The 18,860-nt window shown below is 43.3% G+C and overlaps 1 protein-coding gene across 2 annotated transcripts; it reads right to left on the bottom strand.

Annotated features, from left to right (window-relative positions):
- Nucleotides 1–438: 438 nt before the first annotated feature.
- Cdk1 (cyclin dependent kinase 1) lies at nt 439–16,738 on the bottom strand. 2 transcript variants are annotated; one of them, XM_059281586.1, is made up of 8 exons: nt 16,607–16,738; nt 14,121–14,183; nt 10,158–10,314; nt 9,019–9,142; nt 6,423–6,593; nt 3,054–3,217; nt 2,821–2,962; nt 439–738 (listed from the first exon to the last, which is right to left on the bottom strand). In XM_059281586.1, the coding sequence occupies exons 2-8, from the start codon at nt 14,155–14,157 to the stop codon at nt 640–642; spliced, it is 894 nt and encodes a 297-aa protein (XP_059137569.1). In that variant the 5' UTR covers nt 14,158–14,183; nt 16,607–16,738; the 3' UTR covers nt 439–639. The 2 variants fall into 2 exon arrangements, with proteins under 2 accessions (XP_059137569.1, XP_059137570.1); XM_059281587.1 differs by lacking the exon at nt 16,607–16,738 and adding an exon at nt 16,445–16,558.
- Nucleotides 16,739–18,860: the final 2,122 nt, after the last annotated feature.

The raw sequence follows: 18,860 nt of genomic DNA, 5'->3' as shown, positions 1-18,860 counted from the left end.
ACTGCGGCACAGGAGCCCAACTGGACAGACAGCTTTCACAACAAATTCCCAACACTGCCCTTCCGCTCTGAACAGCCCTTGGTCTCTATCTGTAAAACTCGGCCCACTCTGGTGCACTTACCTGTTGGTTTTATGTTCCTGAAAGCCCTAGAGATCTCAGATCTTGGGCCTTCTCATCCACACTAAAACACAAGTAGAGAAAGTCTCTGCAAAGGCAGACTGTAGAGTTTCCTCGTGGCAAGACACTGACAGGAAAACTTAAATACCCCGAGGATGAAGGCGTTACAAAGCACCATGAAACCTGAACTCAGCTCCTTCAGACCACACGGTCCCAGCAGCAGGAACAGCTGTGAGTCCGGATTGATTCAGGTCTCCCAGTTCCTGCAGCAACACTTCTACTTTCGTTACAGTAACTAACAAACAGCCACCAGTGAGATCTACACATGTACAGAATTATTATATTTAAATTCATATGGAATAATATTTACATGTTAATTAAGTTATATGTATGAAATGAGGAAAGTCCAGGTCATGGTTTACAGACAAACAGAAGGAAAATATACAAGACAGGAAGGAAGAGAGCCAACAGTAAATGCCACTATCTGGCCCTGCCACAGCAGGCAGGACTGCCACAGAAAGCTACATCTTCTTAATCTGATTGTCCAAGTCATCAAAGTATGGGTGCTTCAGGGCCATTTTGCCAGAGATTCGTTTGGCAGGATCATAGACTAGCATTTTCTGGAGAGAAAAAGAAGAAACAAACTTAGAAAATAGCCCTTTAAAAACCCCACAAGCCTTAGCTTCTTCCAAGAGCGAGCCACATTCGTAACTTCAGTGAGTGCCTGCTTGGGGGAACTTAGCTTTAGCAACTCACTACCAAGCCTGCCCTCTATTTACCCCTCCAAGATGGTCAACTCACAGACCTTTGTTAGGAATTATAAGGTAATTATAACCTCTGTTATAAATTATAAGATAAGCACTCAGACAGCTTTAAAACCGAAACATAAATTTACAGATTATCTAGTTAATTATATCTCCCTTGAGAATTACATGTCCATCTGTTATTCACAACATTCCTGAAAAGGTGGTGATCAACTATTGTGTTTCATAATGTAGTGTCCAAATAACACTTGCCCAGGCCAACAAAGGAAAAAATCCACAATGTTTCTATAAACACAGCTACAATAGATGAATTATTTACAGTAAACTAATTTATATACTCCAGAGAAAGTATTTGGTCTTAAATTTGTTCATACATATTATCTTCAGAGAAAACGAAATCAGTAACAGATTAAAAGCCCACTCCATCACGACCAACGGGGCTTTGAACTAGAATGTAGTGGAGGATGACCTTGAGACTCCTGATCCCCCTGCCTCTACCTTCCAAAGGCTGGGATTACAGGCAGGAGCCACACCAGGTTTGTATGGTGCTAGAGACCGTAAACCCAAGGCTTCGTGCATGCCTGTCATAATACTAACAGGGCTCCACCCTCAGGCCCTACAGATACTTCGGCTAACTAGTTACTAGTTAGAAACTTATGCATTCATTCAGGATTGTATGAAGGCTTTGAGGACATGTTAGTTAATCCTCACAGCACAAGGGAGATATGCTGTACTCTCCAGATTAAGACACCAAGTCTCTCAAGGACATTAAGAAACTTGTCCAAATCCGTAAATGTGGAAAAATAAACTGAAATCTGAAGCCAAGTCTAATCAATAATCCACAGTGGTTTCCAACTGTGGAAAATTTTGCTTCTCCAGGGTCTGCTAAGGATACAGACACTGCTGAGTGTAGCACGGCAGTCTTCTGAGTGCAGAGGACAATGACACTGTCACAATGTTCAGAGGGACACAGGACCACAGCAAGAATCAGCCAGTCCAGGGTGCCACTCAACTGAGGAAACCGGTGTACAGAATTGACTTTTGTTAAGTGAAGTGGGGGAATTCTTTATGTTCAAAGACTGGAGAGCTAAGCGTAGAGCCCAGAGTCCATGACTAACCGCCATGGAAACCTACCTCCATCCATGACCCACCAGCAGCAGAAAACAACAAAGGAGAGCTGGTACCTTTAGACGTGACCAGCAGGCTGGGCCCAGAATACGGCAATGGTTCTAAGTTAACCAACACCACAACACGCAAAGAGTGTGAAGGCTGTGGAGTCTGGACAATCTGAGCTCCATCTGGTGGCACAATCTATAGATTGTGACGGAGCTGAAAGACCAACTGGAACACATATTTGAGTCCTTCTGGAAATTAGAATTTAAACACTGCTCTACCTACAACAAATTCCCTAGAGCAGGCCTTTAACAGCAAGTTTGTTCTGTGCAACATTTTTGTAAAGAAAATAACTGCTAACTGGGTGCAGTAATATAACTGAAGAAAAATCAAAATTCTGAGCCTTTCTAAGAGAAAACTAGGCCAGACCCAAGAACCGGAGTTTACACTGTAAAAAGCCTGAATATCTATCTCAAAGTATCAAGCAGTTGTGAACGAAGTGCAGTATGAGAAACACACAAAACAGCCAGGATGGAGTCATTACAATTCAGTACAGTACCCTCAACGGCGGAAAGTGTAGGAGCCCTGGCCAATGCTACCTCGTACCCACTGCATCTACCAGTGAGAAGCAAAGGAGACAGTCTAACCCTGAAGGTTACTCAGACCACTAGCACTGCACATCTCAAAGGCAGCTGTCCCCACTGGTATCTAACTCCAGGACTCTCTTCCTGCCCGAGTCCAGGACTGAGTATGTTCAGTCACCCCATGTGTCGCTATGAACACCCAAGAGCACTCTGCTCAACCCATAAAGCACAGCCGGCTTACTGAGAGCAAATCCAAGCCGTTTTCATCCAGGTTCTTCACGTGGGAGGCAAGGCTCCCTGGCTTCCACTTGGGAAACGTGTTCTTGTAGTCCTGCAGAGACTCTACTTCTGGCCACACTTCATTGTTAGGAGTGCCCAGAGCTCTGAAAGAAAAACAAAATGCTATCACATACTTGGTGCCTTTATGACTTAACTTTACAAGCTTTTAACAGCTCAGGCATAAAATACAATTACCTGAAAATCCTGAAGAGCTGGTCAATCTCCGAATCACCATGGAAAAGTGGCTTCTTAGTGGCCAGTTCTGCAAATATGGTGCCTATACTCCAGATATCAACAGGGGTGGAGTAACGGGCTGATCCCAGCAACACTTCTGGAGATCGGTACCACAGCGTCACTACCTGGTACAAGATGGAGCATACATAGTCAACGGTCCTTCTACAGCTGCTTCACTGGGTTGTCTTTTAGAAAGCTGTGCAGGCCTCATCAGGAATGTAAGTCAGTTAACTACATACACTTAGCTGAAGCTAATTAGCTTATTTCTGAGTTCTGCTCATTAGTGGGTAAAAACTATAAACTTCTTGCTTTCCAAATCATTAAAGTAGAAAGATCAAAGTAGCTACGGCCTGGCTGGGCTTAGTGGCATCTACCTGTAATACCAGCACTTCAGCACTCAGGAGGCAGAGGCAGGCAGATCTGTGAGTTCCAGGCCAGCCTGGTCTACAAAGTGAGTTTCAGGCTAGCCAGAGCTACATGGTGAGACCTTATAGTCTCGAAAATAAACAACAACAAAAAATAGTTACAGCTTGATATGTTCCAAAAAAACTTAAAGCAGAAAAAACACTAATAACAGATGGTTTAGGAATGATACTGTACAAAATTCAGGTTTTGTTCACATGTTAACATAGCAGCTAAAATTAACATGTGTTACAAACATGAGCAAAAAAAAATTGATTAGTGATTCAGAACTAACTAACCATAGTAGTATATTCATCAATATAGTGAATGCTGCTGAAACCCAACATGACAGAGACCTATTGGCCCTTAATGAAAAACTCTCCACTTCCGATGCCAATGGGGATTGAGAGCCCAATATGGCCAGCTTTGGCAAGCATTAACATAAGCCTAGGAACTGTAGCCATGCTTTTGGATTCTCCAGAAGAGCTGCCAGCCTAAGTCGTGCTGGGATCAAGAAAAATGGGCCTCGGCGGTTCGTGTTCCTGGAGTTGTATCCATGCCAGTGGATATCCACACGCTCCAGAAGAGAATTTGACATTGTTGCTGCTGTTGTTGCTGTTATAGCAGTGGCGGCCACCACTGCAGCTGTTTCTGGGATTACCATTTCATAATTGCTTACTACAGCTAGCACAGTGGAGACCCTGGCAACAAAAGTAGCTACAACAGTTAATTAATCTTTCATTCTATTGGGCATGATAAATTTAATTCAATAGTTATATACATTTCGATTGGCTTTGAAAATTATAAATTTATAAACTCAAGTTCCATTCGCTTTTTACAAGGACTCCAATTTGCAGTAAGGCCCATTAAGGAAGGTAATGGCTCAGTTGCCTTTGGCCTACTGGCTATGGGTAGGATAGGACCTCTGTTGGTCTTTTCTGTGCGAAACACACAGATTGCAAGCCCAGTGCCACTTTGAGATCTTTGGCAGCAGTTAACTCTGCAGCTCACACACGATTGAGCCAGTATGATGAGTATTCAGAGACGGGTAATGCCTGGGGGCGCTCACCAACCTAAGACAGAGCGCCTGTGTGGCCTGGGCAGGCATCTCCATGACGGGTAAGGTGACCTGCTGCCGTCCCTCGCAACCTAAGCCAGAAGCTCATTTTTTAGTAAAAGGGGGACCTGTAGGGCCCTGGCCCCCGTTTTGGGTAACTGTTGCCTTGCTTGATGACCTTGACCTTGATATCTTCCCTATGCTAATTCCCTCCTGGGTTCCACCATCCTGAATGCTTAAAGGAAGTTCCTTGTCTCTGTATCCTGCATAATGGGCGTTAACAGCTTAGATGCAAGATTGTAAAACATCGGTAGCAAACTTCTGCCCTCAGGGGTTCTCCCATTGTGCTGTAAGCCAGTATTTAAGACCTCTTCCCTCCTTCAATAAACAGCATTTGGCATTAAAAAAAAAAAAATTCTGACACAGACTATGCATATATGTACTTATTTACACATAAATAAAGCAAATGGGTTTAAATGTTTAAAAAATAAATTGATTAGTGATTCAGAACTAACTAACCATAGTAGTATATTCATCAATATAGTGACTCTATGACCTGGAAGAACAACGCTAATGAGGTCAACAGCAGCTACAGCCAAAGAAAATTCATCTAAGTGTGAAAAACGAAAAAGAACAAACAAACAAGACAGGCTGAGAGAGCAGGCAGCTCAGTGCAGCTTGCCTATCAAGGAGCATGTAAGGATCTGAGCCCCGGCAAGGAATTCACCAGGCACAGGCGTGCCCACTCATGATCTCAGCACCCAAGAGGCAGAGTTGGTCATCACCATCACCCAAAGAATTTGAGGTCAGCCAGGGCTCCAGGAGACCCTGCCTCAAAAACCAAAAAAAAAAAAAAAAAGAAACAATGTGGGAAAGGGGCAAGGGTCTGGTCACCTGACACTATGGACTCCAAGTTCACAACTCCTCAGGCATCAATGTTCTTGCACTATACAAGTCACTGCCCTTTCAGAAACACCCGAGGAACCCAGTCTAGTGATGCAGACTACAATCTCAGTTCCCAGGAAGGGAGGATTCACAAGTCCAAAACCTATCTGGTCCAGTGACTTGAAGGCCAGCCAGGGAAACTTAGCGAGACTCTTCCTCAAAGTAAGAGGTAAAAACACAGTTCAGGGGTAGAACACTTGCCTGGTATGTGTGAGGCCCTAGGTTCAAGCCCTACTGTGGAGGAAAATCAACCAACCAACCAAATGAAATGCCAACCATCAAGAGAACACTGACAAAGCTTGATGACAGGGCCATGGTACAGCTCAGTGACGAAGCACTTGACTAACATGTGCAGGACTAAGGCTCAAAACTCCCTCCCTCGAGGCTGGAGAGATGGCTCAGAGGTTAAGAGCACTGGCTGTTCTTCCAGAGGTTCTGAGTTCAATTCCCAGCAACCACATGGTGGCTCACAACCATCTGTAATGAGATCTGATGCCCTCTTCTGGCCATGCAGACACAACACTGTATACATAGTAAATAAATAAATCTTAACAAAACAACCAAAAAAAAAACCTCCCTCCCTCAACTATATAGTTACTGGCTCCTAAATGTATCAGAATAGATACCTCACACAGTAAAACCTGCCTTTTAATTGATCTGAATGACCCTATAGCAGGGTCCAATCAGGAGGAACCACAGCTCTGGGAAAGACCAATATAAACAAGTAAGAACTCCAAAAGCTACATACAGTAAACCACTTACTTCTGTGGGCCTCTTCAGGAATCTCCCCTGACAAAACATGCCTAAAGTTGCAGTGCAAAAATATATATATTCGAGTGACTTCAGAGGCAAGAAGAATAAAATGATACTATCAGAGCAGAAACTTTTCACCGAAGCAGTTCTTTCTTGGCAGCAACCCAGCTTACCTCGTGTGTGTACACTCTAATCGGTATCCCAAAAGCTCTGGCAAGGCCAAAATCAGCCAGTTTGATTGTTCCTTTGTCATCGATCAATAGATTCTGAGGTTTCAAGTCTCTGTGAAGAACTCTTCGGGAGTGACAAAACACAATCCCCTGGAGGATTTGGTACAGGTAACTCTAGAAAAGAAAAGTCAGAAATTTAATCATGCCACAGGACTCCAAAATGATCACTGTTTCTGAAGAAATTATGACGCAGAGAAATAATTTAAGACCTTTCAGGCACCTTTACACTACCATAAACTCGTGGGCAGGAACCCTGTACATGCAGTGCATGTGTATGGAAGGATGTACCTAGACCCACGTGAGCATTTAAGCTTTTGTCCCCAATCTTCCAGTCACAAGTTAGCCCCCTACAAAGAAGTTTCCACTCACGCACATCAAGTGCTTCTTTCTGGAATGCAGTTGCTCTTTCTCATTTCTCTCACTTTACACATGCACTTCCTCTTTGGAGACATCTGACTGACTTAAAAGTTTGAAATGGGAAAATATGTAAAACAGATAAAACTCGTGTGTGTGTGTGTGTGTGTGTGTGTGTGTGTGTGTGTGTGTGTACACACTGACTATGTTTGTCTGTGCATACACCCATGCAGGTACCAGGGCAGAGGTGGAAGTCTGTCTTCTGCTATTACTTCCACCTTAGTTTTTGAGGTAGTGTCTCTCACTAAACCTGAAGTTCGCCATTCTGGCCAAACTGGCTGGTCAGTACATCCCTGGGACACACCCCCTCCTCCTCTGCCCTTTATAGATGTACCCACTGCCACACCTGACTCATATGGATGCTGGGAACCAGAACCCAAGTCCTCATGCTTACAACATAAGCATTTTCCTCACTGAGATGTCCCCAAAGCCTTACAATCTAGTTCTGAAAACAAAATAAGTCTTTGTGCTACAAAACAAAACGAAAAGGGGGGAAGCGGAGGCAGAAAAATTGACATTATTTTAATACATCTGATTAATATATTGTCTTCAACAAGACATAAAAATAAAACAAAGTACAAAAGCCATTAAGATTATTGTGCTGGGTAGTTTTATGTCAACTTAACACAAGCTAGTCACTGGAGAAGAGGGAGCTTCAATTGAGAAAATGCCTCCATAAGATCAGGCTGTAGGCAAGCCTGTAGGGCATTTTCCTGATTAGTGATTGATGTGGGTGGTGCCATCCCTAAGCTACCATATATGGTCCTTGGTTCTATAAGAAAGCAGGCTGAGCAGGCCATGAGGAATAAGCCAGTAAGCAGCACTCCTCTACAACCTCTGCATCAGCTCCTGCCTCCAGGTTCCTGCTCTGTCTTCCTTCAGTGATGGACTGTTACATGGAACTGTCAGCAAAATAAACCCTTTCCTCCCCAAGTTGCTTTGGTCATGGTGTTTCATCACAGCAATAGTAACCCTAAGACATACATAATATAAAACATTGGCAATGGTGGGCACCACTAACAAAGTGGGAAAAAAGGTAAGGGAAGGAATTATCTTTGTGTTACTAAAATGACCTTTGAAATCATTGAACAATATTGTAATATAGAAAGATCAGTGAGTATGAATAGGCTATGCATAAATCATGTTAAATATCAAATAACTATAATAAGCCCTTTACATAAACTACTGAGACTATTTAAAAGATACATACAATCAAATTTGGGTAATGATATAATAAAATAACAACCGATTTTTAGAGGTCATATCGTCCTATCTGCCAAGATCTTAAATATAAACACATTTTATCCCAGTCCAAGAATTCATCTCAACAGTGACATAAAGAGGTGGACTCAGTGGCACAAGCCTATAATCCTCACACTTGGGAGACAGAGGCTGGAGGATAGAAATTCCAGGGCATCCTTTATCGCACATAAAGACAATCACTGCAGCATAGCAATCACTAAATTAGGAAGTCACAGAAATGGAAAAAAAATGGAAATGGTTTAATAATGGTTATTAAACCATTCATGAAAGAGATAAAAAGGCCAACTAATGTGTGTGCAATACATATACAGAAATGATCCCACTCTTTATATACATACAAAGTCAATACAACAGTGTCTCCAAGAAGGCATAGATGGTAGCTCAGTATAAAAATAAAGCTGGTTTAAGGTTAACACACCTTTACCTTAGACATTTAAAATCTATCTACATACATTTGCTGAGAAAAATGCTTGCCTAGTTATCCACAACGCACTGGGTTCAATACCCAGCACCACAAAGAATGACATATACATTTATAATTTAACTGAAATACAATGTTTACATTAACCAAGACATATTCTTCACAGAATAAGACCACTGAGCATCAGCAATAGCATATTCTGTCTCCAGCAATGTAATACAATGTAATATAATGTAATACAGTGTGGCGATTATATCCTCCAACACCACTTTTCACTCTAGAACTGTAATAAGATGAGCAAATGATGATCTGTGTGGGAAGAAAATAAAACCCTCTCTACTTCTATTCTCTTACAGGGTTTCCAACATTCACCCACAAAACACAAGGATAAGCCCCACACTCAGAGTGCATAAGCATTTATAAAAGTATGCAAAGCCTTACCTTAACGAGTGAAGAATCCATGAACTGACCAGGAGGGATAGAATCCAAGTACTTCTTGAGATCCATGGACAGGAATTCAAAAATGAGATACAACCTGGAGTCCTGCATGAGCACATCCTGAAGACTGAGCAGAAAAACGGTGCATGAGAGTCCAGCAAATACCTCTGCCCTCGCGCTTTCGCCAAGTACAACTGCTTCTGAGAGGTTCACGATTATCAGGAGCTTCTCATAACTACCTTCACTCTGAAGACTTGAGGAAGGCATTTCAGGACAGTAATTTATGTCTTCCTGTACAGCCTGTCTTAGTCCCTCAGCTCGTCTTTCATTGAGATAAATGAACTATGGACATTAAAGTTGAACCTAACTTTAACAGCTGTTCCCTACTCCCAGCCCCAGCACAATAGTTAGACCCAAGCCTAGAGTAGAGGCCGGTCACCCCAACCAACAGAGGCAGAAGCTAGGATGTTAAGGCGGAGGATCTCTAAATCCAAAGACTGCCCAGGCTACAGAGTGAGTACAAGGCCAACCTGGGTAGTTTTGTGAGATCCTGTCTCAAAACAAATTTAAGGAGGGCTGGAGGCTGGGTGTGGAGGTTTAAAAGCCCACAGTCCCAGCACTTGAGGCTGCTAGAGGACAAGCTGAGTGAGCCAGAGTAAAATCTTGTCTCAAAAATTCAAAACCCCAAAACTAAGACAGCCTGGATACAGCTCAGTGGCAGAGCACTTTCTTAGCATGCCCAAAGCCCTGGGTTCAGTACCTAGTACCACTAGAAATTCTAATGAACCACTAGACCACTTCCTCAAAGACCCAGCCCAAATGAGTCAATAAAAACATAAAACATGTTCCCCGCTCGGACCTAGCTACTAAAGGGCCTGTGGAGAGCTGGGCTCTGAATAGGAGCTGACAAAGCTCCTCACGGAGCAGTTACCATGCCTGCTCCTCCAGCCAACACGAATTCTCAGCACCATGTCTGGAATTCTTTGAACAGGCTGTTCTCTATCTCCTCCTAGTATCATAATCAACAAAAATAAACAGGACTCTATCCCACTCCACCCAAAAACTAAGCAGATATAAAAATTCCCACATTAAGGTTGATCTGAAGTAGTATGGAGAGAATTTTCAATTCAGACACAGCACACCTGACTATATTTGGATGGCGAAGTTCTTTTAACAGAGAAATTTCCCGAATCGCAGTACTAGGCACTCCTTCTTCCTCACTTTCAAGTCTGATTTTCTTCATGGCCACTATCTGGCCAGTAGTCCTGTGTCTACCCTTATACACCACACCATAAGTACCTGAAATGAAGCAAAGAGATTTTTTAAAGTGAACCCTTAAGGTGTCACATGATAGACATGCCTGCTGTGTGACCAGACAGGAGGTCACCTCACACCAACTTAAAACTTTCACTACTTCCAAAAAAAAAAAAAAAAAACTTACCATACACATAGCTTAAGAATAAAATTCTGGGGTCACCCAGGTCTCCCCAGTTAAGTTTCCTTTATGAGCCAGCACATGAACATTAGGAAATGGATCTCCTACAAGTTGAAATTTACCTGTCAAATATCCTGCATGCAATTAAAACACTGCGTAAACTGAAGCTCAGAAAACAGTCCCCAGAGAAGGCACTGCGACACTTTCAGAAAACTGTAATGATTTATGCTTTCCATGATACTTTTACACATCTCAAAATGTAGTCAACACTCCTCATCCAGCACAGAGAAACAGAGTCAAATACCACACATTTTATTAAGACCAATAAAACTGCTACTGCTACAGTAGCAAGCCTCCCTCCAGTTGGGAATGTTGAAAACACTATAACCTGAGCGTCAAGTGAACAGCAATGACAGTAAGAGACAGTGGGGTGTGGCGGGCACAGCAAGCCAGACTAATGACCCAGCTCACACCTGTGCTGCATGCACTTCTCTAGATATTACAGGTGCCTTCTAAACTCAGGGTCCAGTTTGAAGAGGTACTAAACTCCCTGGGTGTGTGTGTGTGTGTGTGTGTGTGTGTGTGTATATATATATATATATATATATATATATATATATATATATATATATAAAACCTTGTTGGACAGCTTTTCATGGCATCAAAAATGGCTAGAACACCAGGCCTGGTGACACACAGTTGTAATCATAGCTACTTGAAAGGCTAAGGCCTGGACAACTTAGTGAGTTGTCCTCAAGAGACAAAGATCCCAGCATGGTGTATATGTCTGCAAGCCTATCACCTGGACTAGAGCAGTTTCTTCCAAATGTCTAAGCCACAGCTTTCATTGGTTCTAAGAATCTGCCCCAGTGATCAACTGCTTAGAATACTAAGCAGTTTTCTCAGCAGCAAGTGGACACCCACGTGATATCTGTTCCAGCATTTTTTTTTAAAATTCCAGGATAGTATGTTTTCCTAACAATTCAGTCATTTTATTGTTATTATTTCAAATAAAATTCTATTTTGACCAAATGCTAGGTGACTTTCAATAACCAAATCATTCTAGCTAAAAAGAACTGACTACATTTTGTCTGCAAAGCCCTAGGAAATCTCTGCACTCACATGTTCCTTAAGGGTGGATATCTGACTTGTATGAAGCACACAGCAGCTAAGCCATTAGCAAGATGACATTGTCTGAGCAGTCTCAATTAGCAAGTTTTATCACAATCCAATAAAAAATGATTAATTCTGAATTCCTACAGCCTCCCAGTGTACCACTTCAATCCTTGAATTATGTGCAGAACTAAGTCATGATTAGAGCCAACACTCAGTAAACATTGATTCTTAGACAACACAGAATTGTGTGGACATGGCTCTTCTCAATTAATGTCTACAATAGGGCTAAACAAAGCACAACCACTTCACTTGTTAATCACTGAACACCAGTCATGAAATAAACATGTTTTTAATTCAGAAGTATTTTAAATCATTTAATAATTGAGGGAGGCAGGTATCAAACAAGGCTGGAGAGAGGTCTCAGGGTGAGAATTCACACTGCCCTTGCAGAGGACCAGTACCTACACGAGACAATTCACAACCACCTGTAACTCCAGTTCCATAGTGGCCAACACCTGGCTTCCAGGGACTCTGCATACCTGTACAAACTCACACCCAGACAACTATACACACTTCATTTTTAAAAGGATCATACAGTAAAAGCAAGCCTAAGATCTCAGCTATCCTGGGGGTAAAGGCCCAATAGCACTGGGTGGTAAAAGCCACGAATCCTCACAAATGTTTCTGGAGTGCTTACTAAATGCCAAGGAAGCCTCCACCAACCAGTGTAGACAGCTATGTGAGTTGAGGACTGTCTTGCTGGGCATGGTGGCCAACAATACTCAGGTGACTAAGTAAGAAAACACTAACGTGGTAAAGACATATCTTCTATCTTATCCACAGGCTTGACCACGTAGCTGGTATTAGCACAAGAAACTTCTATGTGGACAAGATCACCTAGTTTTCAAATTATTTCAACAAGTCAGTTTTTCAGCACAGCCTACACAGAACCCAAGACAGCCAGACAAGCCTCTAGGTCGGAGAAGAGTTCAGGAAAGCAGGTGAAGGTGCCCCAGTACCTGAGCAGTGAGAGATGTCGGGGCCTCAGCCTTTGTGGAGCTTAAACCTGGAGCAACTAAAAGGAATACTCAGGTGGATGCAAAGGAAACAAGCAAATTCCTTCAACTAGAGCCTTGGTTCTCAGCATGTGGGCCGCGACCCCTTTGGGGTCGAACCGCCCTTTCACAGGGGTCACCTAAGACTATTGGAAAACAGATATTCACACAATTCATAACAGTAGCAAAATTACAGTTATGAAGTAGCAACGAGAACAACTTTATGTGGTGGGGAGTGGGGGGGTCACCACAACACGAGGAACTGTATTAAAGGGTGGCAGCATTAGGAAGGTTGAGTTGAGAAGCACTGAACTAGAACGAGTTGAAGAGAAGCCAGCATGGGATGGCTTTAGATAGCCCTATGTGAGGGGGTCAAAGAATCCAATGGGAGAGGTAGGTGGCAGCAGATGAGGCTGCTGAGGGGGTTGGTTACCATGTAAGGAGACCATTGTGGAGACGATGGTCACATTAAGACAGAAAACCCCAGACTCCCATCTGAACACTACCTGGCCTACTAAATTCCCTGCCTTGGTTTTAATACCCTGTATAAGTGGGGTCTCTGAACAGAGATGCAAATGAAAATGGTCCTCAACAGAACCCACAGAGAAACAAGTCCCATCGTTTGCTCCTGGAGAGCTAAGAACGACGTCTTGACTCCTAGGTAGAAATATGGAAATTCTGTTGCAGGGAGAGAAAAAAAGAAAGAAATAGGAAAGGGTTATTTTCATTCCTCATTTATGCCACATGGGCCTAAGCATTGTTCAAAATACTACAGAAAAAAACTGAGCAACACATGAAAGCCACGAAGTCTAAGCCATTCTTGCCCATGGTAACCACAGAAAATCATTCAGCTTAGTTTGTCAATTACTACATCTAGTTTACATACAACTTAGTCTAATATTTAGAATTAGTTAAGACTAAAAGTGTATTGTGAAATTAGCATAATTCTACTCCTAAAACACAGGCATCCAGGTGTTCAGTACCAGAAGTGAGACCAGCTCAGTGGTCTAGTGTGTGAGGCCCTATGGTCTCAAGGATTCAGAATAATTTAAATTCTCTTGAACGAGAATGTTCTAGGTTATAAGTAAACTATGTCTTGCTGTGGCTGTGATAAACACCCAGACAAAGACAACCTAAGGAAGGGTTTGTTTGGACTGGGAGTCTGGGTCACAGTCCAGCAGCAGCAGGAACACAAGGCAGCTGAGAGTGAGGTTTACTACACCTTGGCTCCCTCTCTCCATTTACAGTCCAGGATCTCAGCCAGGGTGTGGGGCCCACAATGGGAGGAAGACCCTGCCCACTTCAATATAGTTGAGATAATCCCCTAGAGGAGTGCTCAAGAGTGACTCCAGATTCTGTTAAGGTGACCACTAACACCAACTGTAACAGCGTACTAATGCGATTAAGTACAAATATATCAATGACCGCACTTAATGTTTTTGTGTTACACAGGAGCACTGATGAATTGTTTTCAAAAACTTTATACTAAAACCACTCACCTTCTCCAATTTTCTCTATTTTGATATAGTCTTCCATAGTTACTCCACAGGTTATGATGGACCCTAAAATAAGGGGAAACACTGGTGTGATTACATATTACTAATTCACCATTAAGACATCACATACAAATTATCTTCCACAGTGCCTTCTGCATAGCCCATAAATATGTTATTATATCAAAACATATTACCAGGGTTTAGCTACTCTTACAGTAGCTCTCTGAGCTTTCTCGGCTCCCAAGACATTGCATTTGCATATTCTATACAGCATAGTATTTGGCCTCTTCACATTTCACAAATCAAGCAGCCTGGTGAGAAAGGCCTGTCATCCCAGCTACTGAGGCGGCTGATACAGAAGGATTAAAAGTTGAAGGCTAGCTAGAACAACTTAGTGACACTATGTCTCAAAATTTAAAATTAAAAAAAAAAAGAAAGAAAAAAAGAAACGCATAAGGCCTTGGGTTTGATTTCTAGGACTATAAGTTTCAAAGAAAACCAGAATAGTGATTTTAACACCAATACATGCTAATTCTACCCAACTATTTCAAGACACTGCTACTGTACTAAATTTGTACCGTTTTAATTTTCTGAAAATCATAAGAATCTATGAGAAGGATGTCATGCATGATCCTAGCACAAGGAAAGCTGAAGCAGAAGAGCAAGTTCAAGGCCACCCTCTGGCCTAGTTTACTGCAACACTGTCTCAAAAAGAAAGGATGTGCCACCTTCCCTAAAGTACAACCACTAGAAATAGCATTTGTTTATATTACAAGCATCCAATTTACTTGAGCAGCAGGAATGTTTTTAGCCACTCAAGTGAATTGAATGCCTTTTAAAAAGCAGCCACAGACAATCCCACTCAAGACACTCAAAGGGAAATGTGCTGGCTAATTTTATGTCAATGTGACACCAGCTAAAGTAATCTGAGAGGAGGGGACCTCAAATAAGAAAATGCTTCCCCAAGATGGGGGCTGCAGGCAAGCCTGTAGAGCATTTTCTTAGTCTTGACTGGGAGGGCCCAGATCATTGTAGGTGGTACCATCCCTGGTATCCCATGGTCCTGGGTTCTATAATAAGGCAGGCTGAGCAAGCCGAAAGAAAAGAAAAGAAAAGAAGAAAAAAAGCTAGTCAGCAGCATTCCTTCATGGTCTCTATACATCAGGCCCTGCCTCTTAGGTTTCTGTCCTGTTTGAATTCCTTTCCTGACTTCCTGTGATGATGAGCTGTGATGTGGAAGGTAAAAGTCAAATAAACCCTTTCCTCCCCAAAATGCTTTGGCCAGTGTTTCATCACAGCAATAATCCCAAGGCAGTGTATTTGTACAAAATCCTAATCACACTTGCAAAGTGTCACCAACAAAAGAGAGGAAAAAAAAAATCCTTGCCTCAAAGAATGGTGGAAAAAAGCTAAGCACCTTTGCCGTGAAAGCCCTTTGCCACAGATCAGATCTTTACGAAGATCACCCAAGAGCTGACATTTTGTGAGTTCTGTTCCTCACGGATTCCTTTCCCAAGTAAAATGAACCCCGTGGAGCGTGGTAGCACAGCCCGGAATCCCAGCTCTCACGACTACACAAGGAGTCAGTCAGTGGCTCAAAAAAATCTCAGCGATGCGCATTTTTATGAAATTACAATGGACATTTTTTTTAAAAAATCCTTTTTCTTCAATATGCCTACGTCGTATAACTATAGTACATGAAAAACTTTTCAGCCCCTTTTGTACATACAGCTAAGAGTTAACAACGCGTCTTCAAAGCTGGCTCATTTCCTTCCAACATTTTCCAGTCTCCTGGGGCTGGTGCTATTAGCTGCCCAGTGCACCTCTCTAGACCAGACCTCCAAGTTGTGGGGGTTGGTGATGTGCACACCAGAACCTTCAGTGGTCGCTATTTTTTTTTTTTTTTTAAAGACGACGGATGTTAAAGCATCAGTGTTTCTACGTCTCAGCATTTCTTAGCCTGGGTGCCGTCTGTGCCTGTCTACAAGCGGAGACGACGAAAAATACCAAGAACGAGCCTAGGTTCTTCCTTGGCTCTGGACCTCGATAGCAATGCTTTTAAACGACCACGGAGCAATCTCTCCCGCAGTACCCACCGAGGGCCTCCGAGGGCCGCTGAAGTGGTGCAGCCGAGCTCTGCACCGGCCGCCAACAGGGCCTGGGACACGGCTTGGCACCCCGCCCACCCCCGGGGCTCCAGCGAGGCCCTGCGGCTCTGCAGGGACCCGGGGGCTCGCCTGAGGCCCTGCACGTCCGCGGGGACCCCGGGGCTCACGGGAGGCGCTGCCCCTCCACAGGGGGACCCCCGGGCTCAGCGGAGGCCCTACCCGTCCACGGGAGACCACGTCCTCACGTGGAGGCCCTACCCGTCCACAAGGGGACCCTGGGCTCACACGGATGCCGTGCCCCGTCCACAGGGGACCCCCCCCCCCGGGCTCACGCGGAGGCCCCGCAGGCCCTGCCCGCACCCGGCCCGCCTCTCGCCATACCTCTCTTGTTCCCGCGGCGGCCACACCGCAGTTCCGGACTGCGCGGACGCAGCGACTCCCGGAGCTCACAGGCCGAGTGCCAGCAGTTTCAAACTCACCGCGATAAAGCGCCTGGGATCCACCAATCAGGGTCCCCGTAGACGTTCAAAGGAGCCAATCACAGCCGAGCGACGATGGGGCGGGGCCGCCTGGGAGCCCAGAGCGCGAAAGGGAGCGGAAACCGCGGCTGGAGGAAAAGCAGGAGGGCGGGCGCCAACTGACTCTGAGCTCGGCTTTCCCTCCAGGGTCGTCCTACTGTTTCTCGACAATCCAATCTAATTTTTTTTCTCTCTCTCTCGATCTCCTCTCTTTTGTAATTTCCCTCCAGGAGTAACACAATTCAAATGTATTAAATTGAAATAGCTAGCCACAAAAGTGATATTGCCATAATGTAGAGAGTCTCTTACTTTTACTGCTAACATTTAAAACTGCTTTGTGATTACGCTTTTCAAATATATATATTCCGCCTTTAATCCCAGCACATGCATGAACAGGAAGACCTCTTGAGTTGAGGCCAGCCTGGTCTACAGAGCGAGCTCCAGAACAGCCTACACAGACAAAGCCTGTCTTGAAAAACAAAAACAGTGTATGTGTGGTGTGTGTGTGTGTGTGTGTGTGTGTGTGTGTGTGTGTGTGTGTGTGTACACAATGTTAAGTTTTATTATGAAATTTCCAAATAATATTGGTCTTGATTAATTCTCCTCAACCCTTCTCCGGGTACCCCTGGTCCCCTCACCACATAACGGCACATGCTCCACCCCACCCCCAGCCATCTATGTCACTATTGCCAGTCCCAGGAGACTCTCTTTATCCCCTATGGAAAAGAGCTTCTACACACACTTACATATAAATATTATATGTTCCTGCAGATTTCATTGATGGTGGTTTTTCAAATGAATGATTAGACAGCAAACGGATCACATCTAAAGTACCTTGACGAGATAATGGAGATAATGGAACACTGAAAGACGTCCTCAAAAATGTAAAGAAAAATGCCTGTCTGTCTCTGTGATGTTATACGTATGTACCCATGCTTTGCTTTTATATTGTGTATAAAATGTTAAAATATCAAATGCTTTAAAATATCGCCACATAAGAATTTTAAATATTCCTTAAAACGCAAAGCTTCACAATCCTAAGAACAAACAAAAAGGCATGTATTTTCTATGCTCTAACTCAGTATCAAAAGCTGTAACCCATCACCACCCTCCAACCGCATGTCTCAAAGGGGATCTGCTCCACTTTGAAAAGATTTTTCTTTTCTTTCTTTTTCAAGACAGTGTTTCTCTGTGTAATAGCCCTGGCTGTCCTGGAACTTGCTTTTGTAGACCAAACTGGCCTTGAACTCACAGACATGTGATTGTCTCTGAGTGCTGGGATTAAAGGCGTGCACCACCATGCCCTGCTGAAAAGATTCTTAACTCTTCGAGAAAATAAAGCAGTGTGATAAGGGGCTGGAGAGATGGCTCAGCAGTTAAGAGCATTTGTTGCACAATCATGAAGATTTGAAATCAGATCCCATTACCCACAAAACAAGCCAGGCATCTTGTAAATGCCTATAACTCCAGCTCCAAGGACTCTCATGCTCTCCTCTCAACTTCCTGTGTTTGCACGGGCATGCAGACACACACACATCCCACACACATATCCCGTACACACACACACTCACAAACACACACACACACACACACACACACACACATGCATGCACGCATGCACATGCATACACCCACACATAAATAAATATTTTTAAAAATCAGAATGATAAAGCTGAGGATAATAAGAGACAACCTAGGATGGAGTTGTCTTTGCCTAGACTTCATAAGAAGAAAGTAGATTGCAACATCTATCTATTAGAAGACCTGTATTAGGATGAAGAATAAACCAGTTTATACATGCAGTTTTTTTGTTGAAAAAATTTTTTCATACAAAATACTATGATCATGTTTTTCCTCTTCCCCAGTTTATATCAGATCATCCCCAACTCCCTACTCACCCAATTTTATGCGCTTGCTTCCCCCTACCCCCCATGAAAGAAAATCTGTTGCTTAAGTCTGCTTTATTATGGTAGCTCAGAAGAAGTCTAAGTCAATTATCTGGTTTCTTTTTGTTTTGTTTTTAATGGAGAACAGTCTGAGAAACATTTGCTTGAAAACATATGAAAGAAATAGTCCCTACATAAAATGGCCAGCTTTAATCCCAGCACTTGGGAGGC

This window comes from Peromyscus eremicus, chromosome 16_21 (genome assembly GCF_949786415.1).
Source record: "Peromyscus eremicus chromosome 16_21, PerEre_H2_v1, whole genome shotgun sequence".
Classification (NCBI taxonomy): domain Eukaryota; kingdom Metazoa; phylum Chordata; class Mammalia; order Rodentia; family Cricetidae; genus Peromyscus; species Peromyscus eremicus.
The sequence above is the reverse complement of the archived record's forward strand: the minus strand, read 5'-3'. Positions and strand labels throughout refer to the sequence as shown.

Coding starts and splice junctions, on each gene's coding strand:
- Cdk1 (XM_059281586.1), bottom strand. CDS start 14,157: ATGGAAGACTATATCAAAATAGAGAAAATTGGAGAAG. Junction 3,218..6,422: donor TTAGAGTGTACACACACGAG/GTAAGCTGGGTT, acceptor ATCTTGTACCAG/GTAGTGACGCTGTGGTACCG. Junction 739..2,820: donor ACGGCTTGGATTTGCTCTCA/GTAAGCCGGCTG, acceptor TTTTCTCTCCAG/AAAATGCTAGTCTATGATCC.